General features: G+C 42.2%; 1 protein-coding gene across 1 annotated transcript in view; it reads left to right on the top strand.

Annotated features, from left to right (window-relative positions):
* Positions 1 to 5,989, top strand: part of LOC311135958 (transmembrane protein 132E-like) — a gene marked incomplete at its 5' end in the record, with an annotated part of 108,120 nt that extends 102,131 nt beyond the window's left edge. Inside the window, one exon of the mRNA XM_084170004.1 lies at positions 1,944 to 5,989. Within this exon, the coding sequence (XP_084026130.1) occupies positions 1,944 to 3,011 (1,068 nt within the window). The 3' untranslated portion in view covers positions 3,012 to 5,989. The remainder of the gene's footprint in view (positions 1 to 1,943) is intronic.
* Positions 5,990 to 18,843: the final 12,854 nt, after the last annotated feature.

Below are 18,843 nucleotides of genomic sequence, written 5' to 3' on the forward strand. Positions count from 1 at the left end.
TTAAATCATGCGTTTCAAAGGCCCCCTTCATTTTGAAAAGCAGAGATGACAGAGGCCCGTGCTCGAGCAGGAATGTCATAGCAACCTTGAAGTTCAGTGTCCACCTGAATCAAATAAAAATAAGTCTAAGCTCTCCAACAGGGCATTCCAATCCAGACAGAAATTGGATAAATGCATCTCATGTTGGAAGTGAAAAGACGTCTCGGTTGGGATCTAAAAGCGCTCTGTCAGAAAAGCTATTTTCTTTTGTCAGCCCTACAGAGCAGGTGCGCTAGGCTGAGCTGAGGTATTGTTTTAGCGGGAGTGAAAGGAAGGCCTCTATAAAAAAAAAAAATACTTTGTTACCTGGAAACATGGCCACCGAACATTGCCATTGCTCTCATAAAGCCATACTCGAGCTGTCAGGGAAACTGCTGTGCAGTCATGAAGCTCCGTCTGTTTGCCTGCAGCACAACAGTTGCCCAACACCCACTCACCCCTCCTTTCTCAGAGTGAGCCGTGTGTTTGCTGGCGTACACTTCTGAGACAGACCGCCTGTGTGTGTCTCGCTCTGTGCCGAGGTAAGGGGTGCCGATGTTTAGACATGCTTAGAAGATTTAGGGATCGGAGCGAGTCAAGAGACTTCAAAGGCAGGAATTGGGCACACATACACTACCAGTCAAAAGTTTGACACACCTGGGGTGGTATACAGAATATAGCCCTATTTTGTAAAAGACCAAGTCCATATTATGGTAAAACAGCTCAAATAAGCAAAGAGAAACGACAGTCCATCATTACTTTAACACATGAAGGTCAGTCAATACGGAACATTTCAAGAACTTTGAAAGTTTCTTCAAGTGCAGTCACAAAAACCATCAAGCGCTATGATGAAACTGGCTCTCATGAGGACCGCCACAGGAATGGAAGACTCAGAGTTACCTCTGCTGCAGAGGATAAGTTCATTACAGTTAACAGCCTCAGAAATTGCAGCCCAAGTAAATGCTTCACAGAGTTCAAGTCACAGACACATCTCAACTTCAACTGTTCAGAGGGGACTGTGTGAATCAGGCCTTCATGGTCAAAATTCTGCAAAGAAACCACTACAAAAGGACACCAATAAGATGAAGAGACCTGCTTGGGCCAAGAAACACGAGCAATTGGTTCCAACCGCCGTGTCTTTGTGAGACGCGGTGTGGTTGAACGGATGATCTCCGCATGTGTAGTTCCCACCGTAAAGCATGGAGGAGGAGGTATTATGGTGTGGGGGTGCTTTGCTGGTGACACTGTCAGTGATTTATTTAGAATTCAAGGCACACTTAACCAGCATGGCTACCACAGCATTCTGCAGCGAAACGCCATCCCATCTGGTTTGTGCTTAGTGGGACTATAATTTGTTTTTCAGCAGGAAAATGACCCAAAACACCTCCAGGCTGTGTAAGGGCTATTTTACCAAGAAAGAGAGTGATGTAGTGCTGCATCAGATGACCTGTCCTCCACAATCCCCCGACCTCAACCCAATTGAGATGGTTTGGGATGAGTCGGACGGCAGAGTGAAGGAAAAGCAGCCAACAAGTGCTAAGCATATGTGGGAACTCCTTCAAGACTGTTGGAAAAGCATTCCAGGTGAAGCTGGTTGAGAAAATGCCAAGAGTGTTCAAAGCTGTCATCAAGGCAAAGGGTGGCTATTTGAAAAATATAAAATATAGTGTTTAACACTTTTTTGGTTACTACATGATTTAAAACATTTTGGCATATTGTTATCTGGTAAACGTGTGTGTTTCTTCAAAATACATAAAAAAGTGTCTCTCCTTAGCCTTCAGGAGAGTTTGTCCATAGGGTTCCTATATGTATAATTCCTTAGTGAAATACTGGGGCATTGTAACGGTAGCAAAAATGTGATTTAAAAAATGTATTTACCTACCAAAAATACTAAAAACGACTTTTTCCTCTGCTTGTTATCACAGGAGGCCAGCTTGTCCATCTGGCTTTACTACAGCGACAGTACCGCGTCGCCTCTGACCTTCTTCGACCCCAAGGACTACAACCTCAACGCTTCAACGCTGAACGACAAGGTGGTGTATGTATCCCAGGAGCCTCAGCAGCGCTGGCCGGTGGTGGTGGCAGAGGGCGAGGGGTCCGGGGAGATGGTGCGCATGGAGATGACCATCTGCGAGGCCTGTCAGAAGACCAAGCGCAAGAGCATCATCGCTTCGGCCCCTGTGTACGTGAAAGTCCGCTTCGGACCGGAGGAAGACTCCGAGGAGGAAATGGAGATTGAAATTGAGCCAGCCCGTGTCACCAAGCAGCCAGTGGTGGACTCCAACATCGGCGGTGGAGGCTTCGAGCCGTCCAACGAGCAGCCGGCGAGCGTTCCTATCGACTACACCAACTTCCCGACCATCAGCAACCAGGAGAGGCCCACCGAGGGAGAGGAAGTGGAGGAAGACGATGACTTCATCCACGCATCCCGCAGCATGACTGACCTGGAGATCGGCATGTATGCCCTCCTGGGCGTCTTCTGCCTTGCCATCCTGGTCTTCCTCATCAACTGCATCGTGTTTGTCCTCAAGTACCGCCACAAGAGAATCCCCCCCGAGGGCCAAGCCAACATGGACCATTCCCACCACTGGGTTTTTTTAGGGAACGGACAGCCCTTGAGGGCCCAGAGTGACCTTTCACCCCAGACAGTGGAGAGCCCCATCAACCACGTGGAGGGGGTACAGAATTGTTGCCATGGGGACCATCACAGCAGCGGTAGCTCCCAGACCAGCGTTCAGAGCCAGGTCCATGGGAGGGGCGACGGCAGCTCTGGGGGCTCCACCAAGGAGCACGGCGAGGAGGCCAGCTCGCCCACCTCCAAGCGCAAGCGCGTCAAGTTCACCACCTTCACCACGCTCCCCACAGAAGACATGCCCTACAACTCCATCCCCATCGCAGATGAAGAGGACATTCAGTGGGTCTGCCAAGACATGGGCTTTCAGGACCCAGAGGAATTGCATGACTACATGCGCAGGATAAAGGAAATAGCCTGAAGGGGTGGCTGTTAAGAAGCCTTGGAGCTTTCTAAAAATACTTTCCTTTCTATTTTTCTCTTTTTCACTTTAGTGAGAGAACTTTTCACAAACAAAAACCAAGGCCAACTACTCTTCTGTTTTTGTTTGGGTTCGGGGTTTTTTCTTTGCACAGTGCCGTTTCCCGTACACACTCACTTTTTTTGGAAGTCGCAAAAACAATTGGAAAGTCAAAGACTAGACTAAATGATTTTAAACACTAGTGAAATGGCTTTGTGTGGATGTCCTTTCTAAAGAGGTAGGGGAGTACACTCTCAAATGGAATTATAAGCTTCAGTCATGAGCACTGTTCTGGAGGATGGATTTGAAAAGTTCACTGTCACTGCTACTGGGGATTAGTTAGCAGACAGGAGTGTTTTTAGCGGGACAGGTTGGGTCTTGGCTCTGTGTTTGTCGGTTTATCCAAACTCCAAGTACCTTCTCCAACAAAGAGGCCTTTGATGTACAGATTACATTTCAAAGAAACCGTTTTTGGGACGCATGGTTTTACGCCAACATGGGACAACATGATGGAAAACCAATTGTCAAAGACGCTCATTAAAAACCATGTTATGATTTCATTCAATGTCATTACTGTACATTTTGCTACATTTCATACATAGTCCAAGCCAGTGCCCTACTACTGGTTTCATACACTATCCTGATTAAGTCTAATGCCTTAGAATGGGTTATAGAATGGGTTTCACTGATTACAACTGATTTCAATGCTGACACCCTGTTGTCACACTTTGGGTTAAGGGGCAGTGTGGGGGGCAATTATCCAAAATGCTACAACTGGTCAAAGGTTTAGTTATATTAGAAAAGACAAGAGCTTGTACGTATATAGTGAAGTAAACGATCTCTGAAATTCTTTGCATGAAATGAGACACTAAGGCACAATAAGCAATTTTCAAAATTTATAAATGTTTAAATTTGTAAATTATTATCTAATACCTAGACAATACTAAAGGACACATGCTATATCATGCATTACGTGCATGCCGTGCCAGACCTGCCTACTGCAGCCCTTCCTCGTATGTACATACCATGCCCAGCTGAGGTCTTCTTCAGCAGCAACATTACATTGAACTAGTTATCAGGCAGAAAAGGGGGGAAGTGTTGTGTGCTGGGAACGTGTTGGCCCGTCACTGTAACCATAGAGTTTCCCACTGTACACCTGAGGCCCTAAGAATTACAATGAAAGAACTCTCATCCCGACAGAAGATTTTGTAGCAGAAATCGTTCCATTTCCTTTTTTTCTTCTTTTTAAATCATGGTCACCTCGTGTAATCATGCTCCCATTGAACTTCATTTATTTATTTTAATTTTTTGGATTTGTGTGTATTGTTTTGTATTGTTCGGTATTACTGCACTTTTGGAGCTAGAAACAAAAGCATTTCGCTGCACCTGCGATAACATCTGCAAAATATGTATACGCGACCAATAAAATTAGATTAGATTTCATTTGACACCAACTCATTTGTACGGAGTCACAATATTTGTGTTGCCAATTTCCAATTAACCTAAACACATAATGAGAAGTACTATGTTTGGTCCAAAATATGTCAGTAATAAAGCATGGATGCTGCACAGGAGCTGGTCATGACAGTCACAGAAGCCAAGCGCGCCGGTGCTGACACATTGTGCCATTGTTATGGTGGTGACGCCTATTAAGTTTCTCAGAACTGACTTGGTTTGATGAAATCTAAATTTTTATGTTAGGAGTTTTGGTTAGTGAACCTGCACAAATTAGAATGACTGCAATTGATGAATGCAATGGGATGCCATTTGTAGGTTTGGTTGTGTAGAAACATTGGCTAGAATGTGATGAATTTTAAAGCACTGGGTGGGATTCTTTGAAGGTAAGTAATGTTGATTCGTGCTGATCTGATGATCTGCCAAGTTCTTTTCAGGAGTAATGAAAAATAAACAGGACGAAAATGTTTCAATTTTAATTTCAGTTTATTTGTATGCTCTTAAGCAGGGCTTGGATTTGCTGTGTTTTTGTTAATCACATGATTTCACCCAACCACTCAATTTGAGTTATGAATCAATTCCAATCAATTAATTTCCACACAAAACATCAACCTAGATGGCTGACATTTTGTCGATGTCCTACCTGCTATTTAGTTATTTTAGACTTCTTAAGAATTTGATTTACAGCATGCCATGTGATGTGCGTTCCAAGTGGTTTCATTGAATAATGACCTAATTCCACAAAGTGATTACATCTCAATCAAGCCCTGTTAACATCTAAAGGTAAATGGTCTTGAAACTATTCAAGCCTCTGCTTCAAACAAAGAAACGGGTTGAGGAAGTGAACAGTTGGTTACAGCATGCCTTTCTTTTTTTAGCCAAAGTTTTAACCCCCATTTTAAACAATGGTGTCTCAGGATGAATGTATTGATTCTCTAATGTACTTTGATCATCAGATGGGTTTTTTGTCTCTAGTATTACACCTGGTCAACCCAAATCAGAACCACTGCTTAACAACAGTGGTTTAAGTTTCTAATAGCAGCTTTTTAACATTTTTTTTTTTTTATAGTTCCTTTCTTTCAAAGTAGATTTTATGCTTTCAGAGATCACTCATTACAAATGTCTTTATTAAAAACATTATATGGCTTCTGATAATTTGTATATGTTTCCTTCCTCCATGTATATATGTATATGCAAAACCATTTTTGTAATGTGACTTTGGTGAAGGTTTGCATACTTCTGTGTACCGTTTGCATACTTCTGTGTACATTCTATTTCTTCTCCGAGCTGCTGCTACAGACTTGGCCTTCTCACATGTGGTTGAAAACATTTGAAATGTACCCCACGTGGAGACGTGCGAACCTCACGGTTCTGGTGACTGTGCTCCACCACACTGACAATACTATGTTAATGTACAGAACACTGTTCAATTTCCTGTATTCTCCTGAAGAACAAAACCCTTGTATTTCCCCCATTATATGTAAAGGACTAAAGAAAATATAATACATAAACAATGTGTCCTTTCTACTCATCGTTATAGCACTGTCAGAAAAAAGTGTCATTGGGTCACATACTGTGTATGCGTCAACATTTTCCAAACTTCAAACTGTCTTTATGTGAGATGGTAGATGCAATTATTTTAACCAGTTCCTTATCGTACTGTTTATCAGAAGTAAGAAAGCCAGACCCACATACACAAACCATTTTCATTCTACTACCATTGAATTATTGTCTGGCTACCCAGACACTACCTAACCATGCCCACTGACGTTAGTTTATTTTCCGCAATGAGTCTGGATCTGAGTACCTCCCCAACCCTTCACCGAATGCGAACACATTCTAACCGTTCTAATTGGTCCAGAAACCGATGGGTTGGGCCAGAGCCAGAACACACTTGGGTAAAGCGGCGTTTTGAAAATGTGTCATTGGCTTTGATACTCTGATTGGCTAGAGATTATCCAATCGCTAATGACTTTGTTTTGTACAACACCCCTCATTTTAACATCACCACAAACAACTTCAACGATGGCAGTCTCAGACTGAAGTACTGTATGTAGCAAACATGGAGCAGTTGATGAATTCAGTTTCAGTCGTCAGGCAAATTAAATTATATTATCAAATTAAATTAATTAAATTCACCAATGTTTGTGTGATTTATAATGACCATTCAGGTTGTTTGTATTTAGCAATGTTGGACTTCTTTGGCATCCACCACTAGCTGTTCCCCTACGGAGTGTAAGGAATGATATGCAACTCAACAAACTAAAACAATATCCCTAGTGTTCCAAAATATTTAAGTGAGATGAAGAGTCATTTTTAATTTGGGGACAGTGGTGTACAAGCACAGTGACACGTTCTGTCATCCTGAACAACAACATTGCAAGCAAAAGTGTCAATTATGAATTGTGAAGCATTCTACAAATACAGTACAATACTGTGTCTGGCAACATACAATCCACCTAGCATACAGTGTAAATAAATCCTTTGAATGGAAAGGCCATACACTATTTAAATGATAATTTTGTCTCGGGCCTAACAACACCCGTGCCAATATATCCTCCAAACACCGGCTTCGAGGGCGTTATCACTTTTATACAACGGGTTACCAGAGACGCGACCCAGTCGTTCAGTCTTTTTGTTCTGTATCTATGGACGCGATCGCTCGTTCGTTCTAAATGTTCCATTGCCATACTGGCTGGCAACATTCTTATCCCTTGCTTACTAGCTAGCCAACTACGGCTAATTTACAGTCACATAAAAAAGTGCAGCCAGAATAACAGCAAAGTAGCTGCATTTGCATTTGTTTAAGCTGTTTTCTAGTGACATTTATTTGGAAACATCCATAACAATGGGCTAATGAGGTGCGATTTCGCCTGGCATAGAAAATGTGCTCACTCGTCAGGACACTGTTGTTCAGAGGAGCTAGCCAACAGCACAGCTAACACAATCACTTCAAACTGAAGCTGGAAAGACTGTAAACTAGCTGCTCTTCGTTTCTACCTTTTTTCAATTGACATTTCTTTGTATATATCCATAAAAATTATGCCAGCTGATTCATGATTTCGACTGGCTGAGAAAAGCTGCCTGCCTGTCTGTCTCATCCTGACTCCCAACACATTCATTACTATGGGACAGCTGGAGATCGAATTTGAATATTGAAACAATGTGCAAATGTCAGAGAGACAGACAACAAGGTTCATACAAATGTCTGCTGTTGAAAACGTTAGTCTAAAAGAAATGTGAGAATGTCTAAATGCTTTTTATAGTGGAGATCAAGTTTATAAATTGCTTGGCTGGGCTGATGAGACAGATTATTTAGCAGTCAGATGGAACAGAGTAAATAGGCAGATAATCGTAACGAAACTTTTAGATTTTACAAACTTCACATAATCTGTGGTAATAAAACAATCTGAAATCTAAATTAAGATTTCAAAAAGACCTTTCTTACTGATTAAATCTCGATTATGCCTCCAATTATTCTCACTACACAATTATCACATTACCATATATAATGTATCAAAGCTGACCATCAGTTCTGAATTAGTGTCCCTTCAATGCATAGGCCTATATGATTATAGGAGCTCGGGACAAATTATAGTTGGAGAAGTTAAATCAGAGATTTAGTGGGAGACCGCAGACGGGCTTCTCCACATTGTCCTCTGTTCCAGTCTGCCTAAATGGGCGTGTCCTCTCATGCCTGCCTAATGGTCACCATAGAACTACATGGGTACAAAGTTGTTTTTCCCCCAGTTGGGTAAATTTAAGGGGGGCTTTCAAATTCTCGCTGAAGTTTCTAGCCACAAGCATAAACTAGCTAGCTGGGAAGAGCTCATCAGGACGACTGACTGAACTCAATTGAATGGACTGAACCAAATCTGTTCGTCTCCACTCGACTCTCCTGCGCGACAAACGTCATCAATTTGGGCACCAGCCATGTCCGTATAGCCTCTCCTATGTGTGGTTAGTACTTGGGGTGGCGCAAAATTGGCCCAGCGTCGTCCAGGGTAGGGGAGGGAATGGCCGGCAGGGATGTAGCTCAGTTGGTAGAGCATGGCGTTTACAATGCCAGGGTTGTGGGTTCGATTCCCATGGGGGGCCAGTATGAAAAAATTTATAATGTATGCACTCACTAACTGTAAGTCGCTCTGGATAAGAGCGTCTGCTAAATGACTTAAATGTAAAAAAAAAAATGTAAATGTACTTGCCCTTGCTCGGGAAATAGCTACTCTAGTTGAAATGGCCTTCCATAAAGTTGTTCAACAATCTTGGGTAGATGGCCAGCTTCTGCTTGGGCTGTCAACCATCAAACCTGAGACTGGTGTGATGTTGCTAAGTTTTGTCATGCTGACACACTGTCCCTTGTAAATTAGCTGTGAATCACAATCTCTGATTGGCTAAATTCAACCGTGTATTTAATGTTGGCTTCCATGACTGTATGGTGACAGACTTTCCCTCTCCCACCCTCTCTTTCTTAACAGCTTCTACCCCCAAGACTCCTTAACAGCTAATCATATGGCTTCCTGGACTATTTGCATTGACCCCCCTCACACCTACATGTACATATTACCTCAATTACCCCGACTAACCCTGTATATAGCCTCGTTACTGTTATTTTATTGTTGCTCTTTAATAATATATATATATATATATTTTCATCTCTTTTTTTTTTTTTTTTTACTTCAGTTTATTTTAGCAAATACTTTATTAACAGTTATTTTTCTTAAAACTGCATTGTTGGTTAAGGGCTTGCAAGTAAGCATTTCACTGTAAGGTCTACACCTGTTGTATTTGGAGCATGTGACAAATAACATTTGATTTGAGAGGAGCTGGGTCAAATCTGTAAGTCTGTGACGAGAGGGGCTGATCTACTGGCGCTGGCAAACACCTCAGAAGGGACAAAAGGTGATACTTATAAGACAGGACATCACAAGTGTTTAGTAATATCAGAATCACCGTTATTCACCAAATAAACTCAGCAAAAAAAGAAACGTCCTCTCACTGTCAACTGCGTTTATTTTCAGCAAACTTAACATGTGTAAGTAAAAAGCTGCTCCGGTCAACTGTAAGTGCTGTTATTGTGAAGTGGAAACGTCTTGGAGCAACAACGTCTCAGCCGCGTAGTGGTAGGCCGCACAAGTTCACAGAACGGGACCGCCGAGTGCTGAAGAGCATAGCGCGTAAAAATCGCCTGTCCTCGGTTGCAACACTCACTACCGAGTTCCAAACTGCCTCTGGAAGCAACATCAGCACAATAACTGTTCGTCTGGAGCTTCATGAAATGGATTTCCATGGCCGAGCAGCCTAAGATCACCATGCGCAAAACCAAACGTAGGCTGAAGTGGTGTAAAGCTCACCACCATTAGACTCTGGAGCGGTGGATATGCGTTCTCTGGAGTGATGAATCACGCTTCACCATCTGGCAGTCCGATGGACGAATCCGGGTTTGGCGGATGCCAGGGGAACACTACCTGCCCGAATGCATAGTTCCAACTGTAACGTTTGGTAGAGGAGGAATAATGGTCTGGGGCTGTTTTTCATGGTTCAGGCTCCTTAGTTCCAGTGAAGGGAAATCTTAACGCTACAGCATAAAATGACATTCTAGACCATTCTGTGTTTTCAACTTTGTGGCAACAGTTCGGGGAGAGCCCTTTCCTGTTTCAGCATGACAATGCCCCCGTCCACAAAGCGAGGTCCATACAGAAATGGTTCATCGAGATCGGTGTGGATGAAGTTGACTGGTCTGCACAGAGCCCTGACTTCAACCCCATCGAACACCTTTGGGATGAATTGGAACGCTGACTGCGAGCCAGGCCTAATCGCCCAACATCAGTGCACGACCTCACTAATGCTCTTGTGGCTGAATGGAAGCAAGTCCCCACAGCAATGTTCCAACAACTAGTGGAAAGCCTTCCCAGAAGAGTGGAGGCTGTTATACCAGTACCTATTGTTCCTCTTTAGTGCATTTAACTATATGTAGAAAGTATGGGGGGGTATTCCTGTCTGTAATAAAGCCCTTTTGTGGGGAAAAACTCATTCTGATTGGCTGGGCCCTGGCTCCCCAGTGTGTGGGCCTGGCTCCCAAGTGGGTAGGCCTATGCCCACCCATGGCTGCACCCCTGCCCAGTCATGTGAAATCAATAAATTAGGGCCTATATGAACTGTAACTCAGTAAAATCTTTGAAATTGTTGCATGTTGCGTTTATATTTTTGTTCTATATTTTTGTTTAGTATAAGTTTAGTTTGTATTTATGTTTACCAATACTGATACCTGATACGTTTGGGTCATGTCTAATTCTTTTTTCAATCGGTTCAATTGCCAGTGCAAACAGGAGGGGGGAGAAGATATACAAAAATATACAGAAATAACACATTATCTTGTGCCCCTTGCTTTAGGACATTTATATATTTTTTATTAAATTTATTATTTCAGCTGGAAAGTTGAAAGCTTCCAAAGTTTTGAATAGAAAAGGCCATTCAAGATGGTCGAAAGCCTTTTCCGCATCAACAGCCATTATTGATCAATCTATATCTTGTTTTTTTGTGTATTGTATTAAACAAACATGTTTTTTGTATTTGTTTGTAAATGTCTGTTTTTAATAAACCCTGTTTGATTCATATGTATGAAGACTGGTAAGGCTTTTGCCATTCTATTGCTTATAAACTTTGTTATTTTATTGTCACAATTTATTACATTTATGGGTCTGTAATCAGCAGGGGACTCTCCAGATTTTCTTGGTTTTAATATAACAGAAATAATAATGTTTGATACATGGAACTAGGAAGTACTGAATTTAGTGACATATATGTTGTCATTTGTGTAAATAGGGGTGCTACTTTGTCCCAAAATGTTGAATATAATTCTATGGGAAAGCCATCCATTCCTGGTGCTTTTCTCTGTGCAAATGTTTTAACAGTATCTAATATTTTTTCTTGAGTGATCTCTGATTTTAGTGATTATTCTTTGTCTCCTGATAATTGCGCTTTCCAAGAACGAGTGTCAGGCAGTTTACACACCAGAAAATTTCTGATTATGTTAATGCACATAAATTCTTGTTAATGCGTAATCATGAGTGTACGATCCCGGAAATACTTGTGTGCAGCGATCTGTACACACATTTGAGAAATTACCGCTCACCTCCCACTCACGTGAAATTTCACTGAATGTTTACAGGTTGGAAAATATGGTCATGACAAGAAAATTATGCTTTTTGGCCACGCACACCAGTGGTGGGTTTGGAATCGAAAAAACTGAACCATATGTAGAAAAGTACCACATACCTACTATAAAATATGGTGATGGATCTTTGATGTTACGGGGCTATATTTTATCCACTGGCCCTGGGGCGCTTGTTAAGTTCAACGGCATCAAAAATGTTACCAAGTACCAGGACATTTTAGGCAAAAAACCTGATTGCCTCTGCCAGGAGGCTGACACCTGGCCGCAAGTGGATCTTCCAGCAAGACAATAACCCCAAGAACACATCAAAATCCATAAAGAAATAGTTAATGGACCACAAAATCAGCATTTTGCACTGGCCATCTCAGTCTACGGACTTGAACCCCATTGAAAACCTGTGGTTTGAATTGAAGATGGCATTCCATAAGAGCAGACAAAGGACATCAAGGCTCTGGAAAGATTCTGTATGGAGGAATGGTCTAAGATCCCTCCCAACATTTTTTTTTTTAAAGGCTCAGTGTCGTTATCCTCGCAAGGGGAGTGTGCTGGAGAATTGAAAACAGGGTTTCAATTGTTAAACAAAATCTCTTTCTCTGAGCAATTGTATTAGTATAAAATATACAGTGAGGGAAAAAAGTATTTGATCCTCTGCTGATTTTGTACGTTTGCCCACTGACAAAGAAATGATCAGTCTATAATTTTAATGGTAGGTTTATTTGAACAGTGAGAGACAGAATAACAAACAAAAAAATCCAGAAAAACGCATGTAAAAAATGCAATAAATTGATTTGCATTTTAATTAGGGAAATAAGTATTTGACCCCCTCTCAATCAGAAAGATTTCTGGCTCCCAGGTGTCTTTTATACAGGTGACGAGCAGAGATTAGGAGCACACTCTTAAATGGAGTGCTCCTAATCTCAGCTTGTTACCTGTATAAAAGACACCTGTCCACAGAAGCAATCAATCAATCAGATTCCAAACTCTCCACCATGGCCAAGACCAAAGAGCTCTCCAAGGATGTCAGGGACAAGATTGTAGACCTACGCAAGGCTGGAATGGGCTACAAGACCATCGACAAGCAGCTTGGTGAGAAGGTGAAAACAGTTGGTGCGATTATTCGCAAATAGAAGAAACATAAAAGAACTGTCAATCTCCCTCGGCCTGGGGCTCCATGCAAGATCTCACCTCGTGGAGTTGCAATGATCATGAGAACGGTCGAGAGCCACGCATCCTCCGAAACACGACCCTGCCAAGCTGCACTGCTTCTTGACACACTTCTCGCTTAACCCGGAAGCCAGCCGCACCAATGTGTCAGAGGAAACACCGTACAACTGGCAACCATGTAGCATGCATGTGCCCGGCCCGCCACAGGAGTCACTAGAGCGCGATGGGACAAGGACATCCCAGCTGGCCAAACTCTCCCCTAACCCAGACGACGCTGGGCCAATTGTGCGCCGCCTCATTGGTCTCCCGGTTGTGGCCGGCTGCTACACAGCTCGGGATGGAACCCGGGTCTATAGTGACGCCTCAAACACTGCGATGCAGTTCCTTAGACCGCTGAGCCACTCGGGAGGCCGCAAAATTAAAGTTATATCCATGTTTTGACGCTATATAGTGTTTGTTTACATTCACTTTGTTTACTAACATTGGAGTAAAACAAGCTTAGAGTTTGGGTTCTGATTGGGTACAGCAGTTGAACTAAGCTGAAGAGGCATTAATAAGTTATATTCTTCAAGAATCTATGGGAACATAGCATACATTTATAAGTCCAAAAACGGATGTAGAAATTTCAGAGTGCCCCTTTAAGTTTAAGTTTTACCCTAATTTCCATGTTTACAATGCTGGTTGAAAATAGATGAAAACAGTACTGGGCCCGGTTTCCTAAAACCATCTTAAGGCTAAGTTCATCGTTAGAACCTTCGTAGGAGCATCGTTGAATCTCAGAGCTGTTTCCAAAACAGTCGTTATTAACGTTGCACTTGAAAATGCTCATCTAACACCTGCCTCAGACCACTCGTAGAACAGCTAAGTGCATCATTAAATCGGAAATGTGGAATTGTGTACAGATCCTTGCGACATGGGGCCGTGCATTATCATGCTGAAACATGAGGTGATGGTTGCGGATGAATGGCACGACAATGGGCCTCAGGATCTCGTCACGGTATCTCTGTACATTCAAATTGCTATAGATAAAATGCAATTGTTTTTGTTGTCCGTAGCTTATGCTTGCCCATACCATAACCTCAACGCCACCATGGGGCACTCTGTTCACATTGTTGACATCAGCAAACTGCTCGCCCACATGACGCCAAACACGCTGTCTGCCATCTGCCCGGTACAGTTGAAATCGGGATTAATCCGTGAAGAGCACACTTCTCCAGCGTGCCAGTGGCCATTGAAGGTGAGCATTTGCCCACAGAAGTCGGTTACGACGCCCAACTTAATTCAGGTCAAGACCCTGATGAGGACAACGAGCACGCAGATGAGCTTCCCTGAGACGGTTTCTGACAGTTTGTGCAGAAATCCTTTGGTTGTGCAAACCCACTTTTTCATCAGCTCCTCGTCTGGCTGGTCTCAGACAATCCCGCAGGTGAAGAAGCCGGATGTGGAGGTCCTGGGCTGGCATGGTTACATGTGGTCTGCTGTTGTGAGGCCGGACGTACCACCAAATTCTCTAAGACGACGTTGGAGGCTGCTTATGATAGAGAAATTAACATTCAATTCTCTTGCACGCTCCCTCAAAACTTGAGACATCTGTGGCATTGTATTGTGTGACAAAACTGCATATTTCTGTCCCCAGCACAACGTGCACCTGTTTATTGATAATGCTGTTTAATCAGCTTCTTAATATGTCACACCTGTCAAGTAAATGGATCATCTTGGCAAAGGAGAAATGCTCGCTAACAGGGATGTAAACAAATTTGTGCACAAAATTTGAAACAAATAAGCTTTTTGTGCATATGGAAACATTACTGGGATATATTTTATTTCAGCTCATGTTGCGTTTATATTTTTCTTCAGTGTACATTGGATTTGAAAAACGTCATCAACCAGTACTGTTTTCATCTCATTTGAACCAGTGTTGTAAACATTGAAATTAGGGTAAAACTTCAACTTAAATACATTGACTTAACCTGACTAACAGGTTGTTACATCAATCTAATTTCAATTTAACAATCGGAACTATGTATACGTTGAAATTGAGTTGAAAATTCCACATAGAAACATAAAAAAAACATTTTCATCATATATTCACTGAGTTTACAAAACATTACGAACACCTTCCTTTCTTTCAAACATTTTATTTGACATTTTCCATACAGACAAAACCAACAATAAGACACAAATATATACAGTGCCTTCGGAAAGTATTCAGACCCCTTGACTTTTTCTACATTTTGTAACGTGACAGCCTTATTCTAAAATTCATTAAATAAAACATTTTCCTCATCAATGTACACACGATACCCCAAGAAGGAGAGTGATGGAGTGCTGCGTCAGATGACCTGGCCTCCACAATCACCCGACCTCAACCCAATTGAGATGGTTTGGGATGAGTTGGACCGCAGAGTGAAGGAAAAGCAGCCAACAAGTGCTCAGCATATGTGGGAACTCCTTCAATTTTGTTGGAAAAGCATTCCAGGTGAAGCTGGTTGAGAGAATGCCAAGAGTGTGCAAAGCCGTCATCAAGGGTAAGGGTGGCTACTTTGAAGAATCTCAAATCTCAAATATATTTTGATTTGTTTAACACATTTTTGGTTACTACATGATTCCATATGTGTTATATCAGGTCCCACAGTTGACAGTGCATGTCAGAGCAAAAACCAAGCCATAAGGTCGAAGGAATTGTCCGTAGAGCTCCGAGACAGGATTGTGTTGAGGCACAGATCTGGGGAAGGGTACCAAAACATTTCTGCAGCATTGAAGGTCCCCAAAAACACAGTGTCCTCAATCATTCTTAAATGGAAGAAGTTTGAACCACCAAGACACTTCCAAGAGCTGGATGCCTGGCCAAACTGAGCAATCGGGGGAGAAGGGCCTTGGTCAGGGATGTGACTATGAACCTGATGGTCACTCTGGGAGAACCTTCCAGAAGGACAACCATCTCTGCAGCACTCCAGCAATCATGCCTTTATGGTAGAGTGGCCAGACGGAAGCCACTCCTCAGTAAAAGGCACATGACAGCCCGCTTGGAGTTTGCCAAAAGGCACCTAAAGTACTCTCAGACCATGAAAAACAATATTATTTGGTCTGATGACTCCAAGATGCCAAGCGTCACGTCTGGAGGAAACCTGGCACCATCCCTACGGTGAAGCATGGTGGTGGCAACAACATGCTTTGGAGATGTTTTTCAGCAGCAGTGACTGGGAGACTAGTCAGGATTGAGAGAACGATGAACAGAGCAAAGTACAGAGAGATCCTTGATGAAAACCTGCTCCAGAGCGCTCAGGACCTCAGACTGGGGCGAAGGTTTACCTTCCAACAGGACAACGACCCTAAGCACACGCCAAGACAACACAGGAGTGGTTTCAGGACAAGTCTCTGAATGTCCTTGAGTGACCCAACCAGAGCCTGGACTTGAACCCGATCGAACATCTCTGGAGAGACCTGAAAATAGCTGTGCAGCGACGCTCCCCATCCAACCTGACAGCTTGAGAGGATCTGCAGAGAAGAATGTGATAAACTCCCCAAATACAGGTGTGCCAAGCTTGTAGCGTCATACCTAAGAAGACTTGAGGCTGTAATCGCTGCCAAAGGTGCAATTTTCAGGTCTCTCCAGGACCTTATATAGACAGGTGTGTGCCTTTCCAAATCATGTCCAATCAATTGAATTTACTACAGGCGGACTCCAATCAAGTTGTAGAAACATCTCAAGGATGATCAATGGAAACAGGATGCACCTGAGCTCAATTTCGAGTCTCATAGGAAAGGGTCTGTATATTTATGTAAATAAGGTATTTCTGTTTTCGTTTTGTCATTATGGGGTATTGTGTGTACATTGATGAGGAAAATGTTTTATTTAATCCATTTTAGAATAAGGCTGTAACGTAACTGAATGTGGAAAAAGGGAAGGGGTCTAAATACTTTCCGAATGCACTATATGTGTATATCCCATATTCATAGCACGCAATTACTAAATCAAACTTGTGACTCTACACATTTGTTGGATGTATTTGCTGTTTTGGTTGTGTTTCAGATTATTTTGTGCCCAAGAAATGAATGGTAAATAATGTATTGTGTTATTTTGGAGTAACTTTGATTGTAAATAAGAATAGAATATGTTTCTAAACACTTCTACATTAATGTGGATGCTGCCATGATTATGGATAATCCTAAATGAATTGTGAATAATGATGAGTGAGAAAGTTACAGACACACAAATATCATACCACCAAGACAGTCTATCCTCTCACCATTACAATAAGAAAGTTAGCATTGTTTGGGGGGTTTGATACGTATGCCTCTGATATTTATTTGAGTCAGTATGTGTAATCTTCGACAGTAGAGGGGTCCGGGTCACTGCGTGTTCAGCTCCCATACCCATTCCCTACTATGTACAGTCAACTAGTATAATTAGTGTTTGTAAAGTAAATATAGTGATTATTATTAAGAAGTCCTGTCTAGGGCTGGTTCTACCTTCTGAGATAGATGAGACACGTCTAAAGTTCATCATTTCTTCTGGCCAGTGTGATAGGCCTACCCCAAAGGAAAGGAATAGGTTATCCATCTGAGGGTCAATAACAAGAGAAAAACAACATACAAATAACTTGCCATCACTGTGTTAAGGCATCATTATAGCATATTAAAGAGAAAATGTTGTTTAACTCTCCATATAATTCTCAAATGAAATAAATGTAAACAGATTCAGGCCTATAACCACGGGAGTAGCCTACAGTTCCCTTGTACTGCACGCAACCACATGTGGGGCGCACTCATTTTGACCCACCAGGGGACATAGCGGGCGGATCACTAAGAGCGGGGTTGTATAATGACTTGTAACATCAATGCAACATCCGTCAGCTCTGGGCACCGTTAGAGCCAAAGCGAGTTCCTCCATTTATTCACTTGATTTTTCAGAGTTTATCGGCTACATGTTCAGTTGGCCTAGCTGCATGTCTTGTACATTCCACCTTGGGATTCTGTTAATTAATTAATTTTGATATAATTGTCAAACAAAGAGCTGGAAATAATGATTGAAAGGCGCATTATTGTGGGCTTCGCGCACATACAGTTGAAGTCGGAAGTTTACATACACTTAGGTTGGAGTCATTAAAACTCGTTTTTCAACCACTCCACAAATTTCTTGTTAACAAACTATAGTTTTGGCAAGTCGGTTAGGACATCTACTTTGTGCATGACACAAGTAATTTTGCCAACAATTGTTTACAGACAGATTATTTCACTTATAATTCACTGTATCACAATTCCAGTGGGTCAGAAGTTTACATACACTAAGTTGACTGTGCCTTTAAAAAGCTTGGAAAATTCCAGAAAATAATGTCATGGTTTAGAAGCTTCTGATAGGCTAATTAACATAATTTGAGTCAATTGGAGGTGTACCTGTGGATGTATTTCAAGGCCTACCTTCAAACTCAGTGCCTCTTTTCTTGACAACATGGGAAAATCAAAAGAAATCAGCCAAGACCTCAGAAAAAAGATTGTAGACCTCCACAAGTCTGGTTCATCCTTGGGAGCAATTTCCAAATGCCTGAAGGTACCACGTTCATCTGTACAAACAATAGTACGCAAGTATAAACACCATTGGACCACGCAGCCGTCATACCGCTCAGGAAGGAGACGCGTTCTGTCTCCTAGAGATGAACGTACTTTGGTGCGAAAAGTGCAAATCAATCGCAGAACAACATCAAAGGACCTTGTGAAGATCCTGGAGGAAACCGGTACAAAAGTATCTATATCCACAGAAAAACAAGTCCTATATCGACATAACCTGAAAGGCCGCTCAGCAAGGAAGAAGCCACTGCTCCAAAACCGCCATAATAAAGCCAGACTACGGTTTGCAACTGCACATGGGGACAAAGATCGTACTTTTGGAGAAATGTACTCTGGTCTGATGAAAGAAAAATTTAACTGTTTGGCCATAATGATCATCGTTATGTTTGGAGGAAAAAGGGTCTGCTTGCATGCCGAAGAACACCATCC

Source organism: Coregonus lavaretus, assembly GCF_964263955.1.
Source record: "Coregonus lavaretus genome assembly, chromosome: 10".
Taxonomy (NCBI): Eukaryota; Metazoa; Chordata; class Actinopteri; order Salmoniformes; family Salmonidae; genus Coregonus; species Coregonus lavaretus.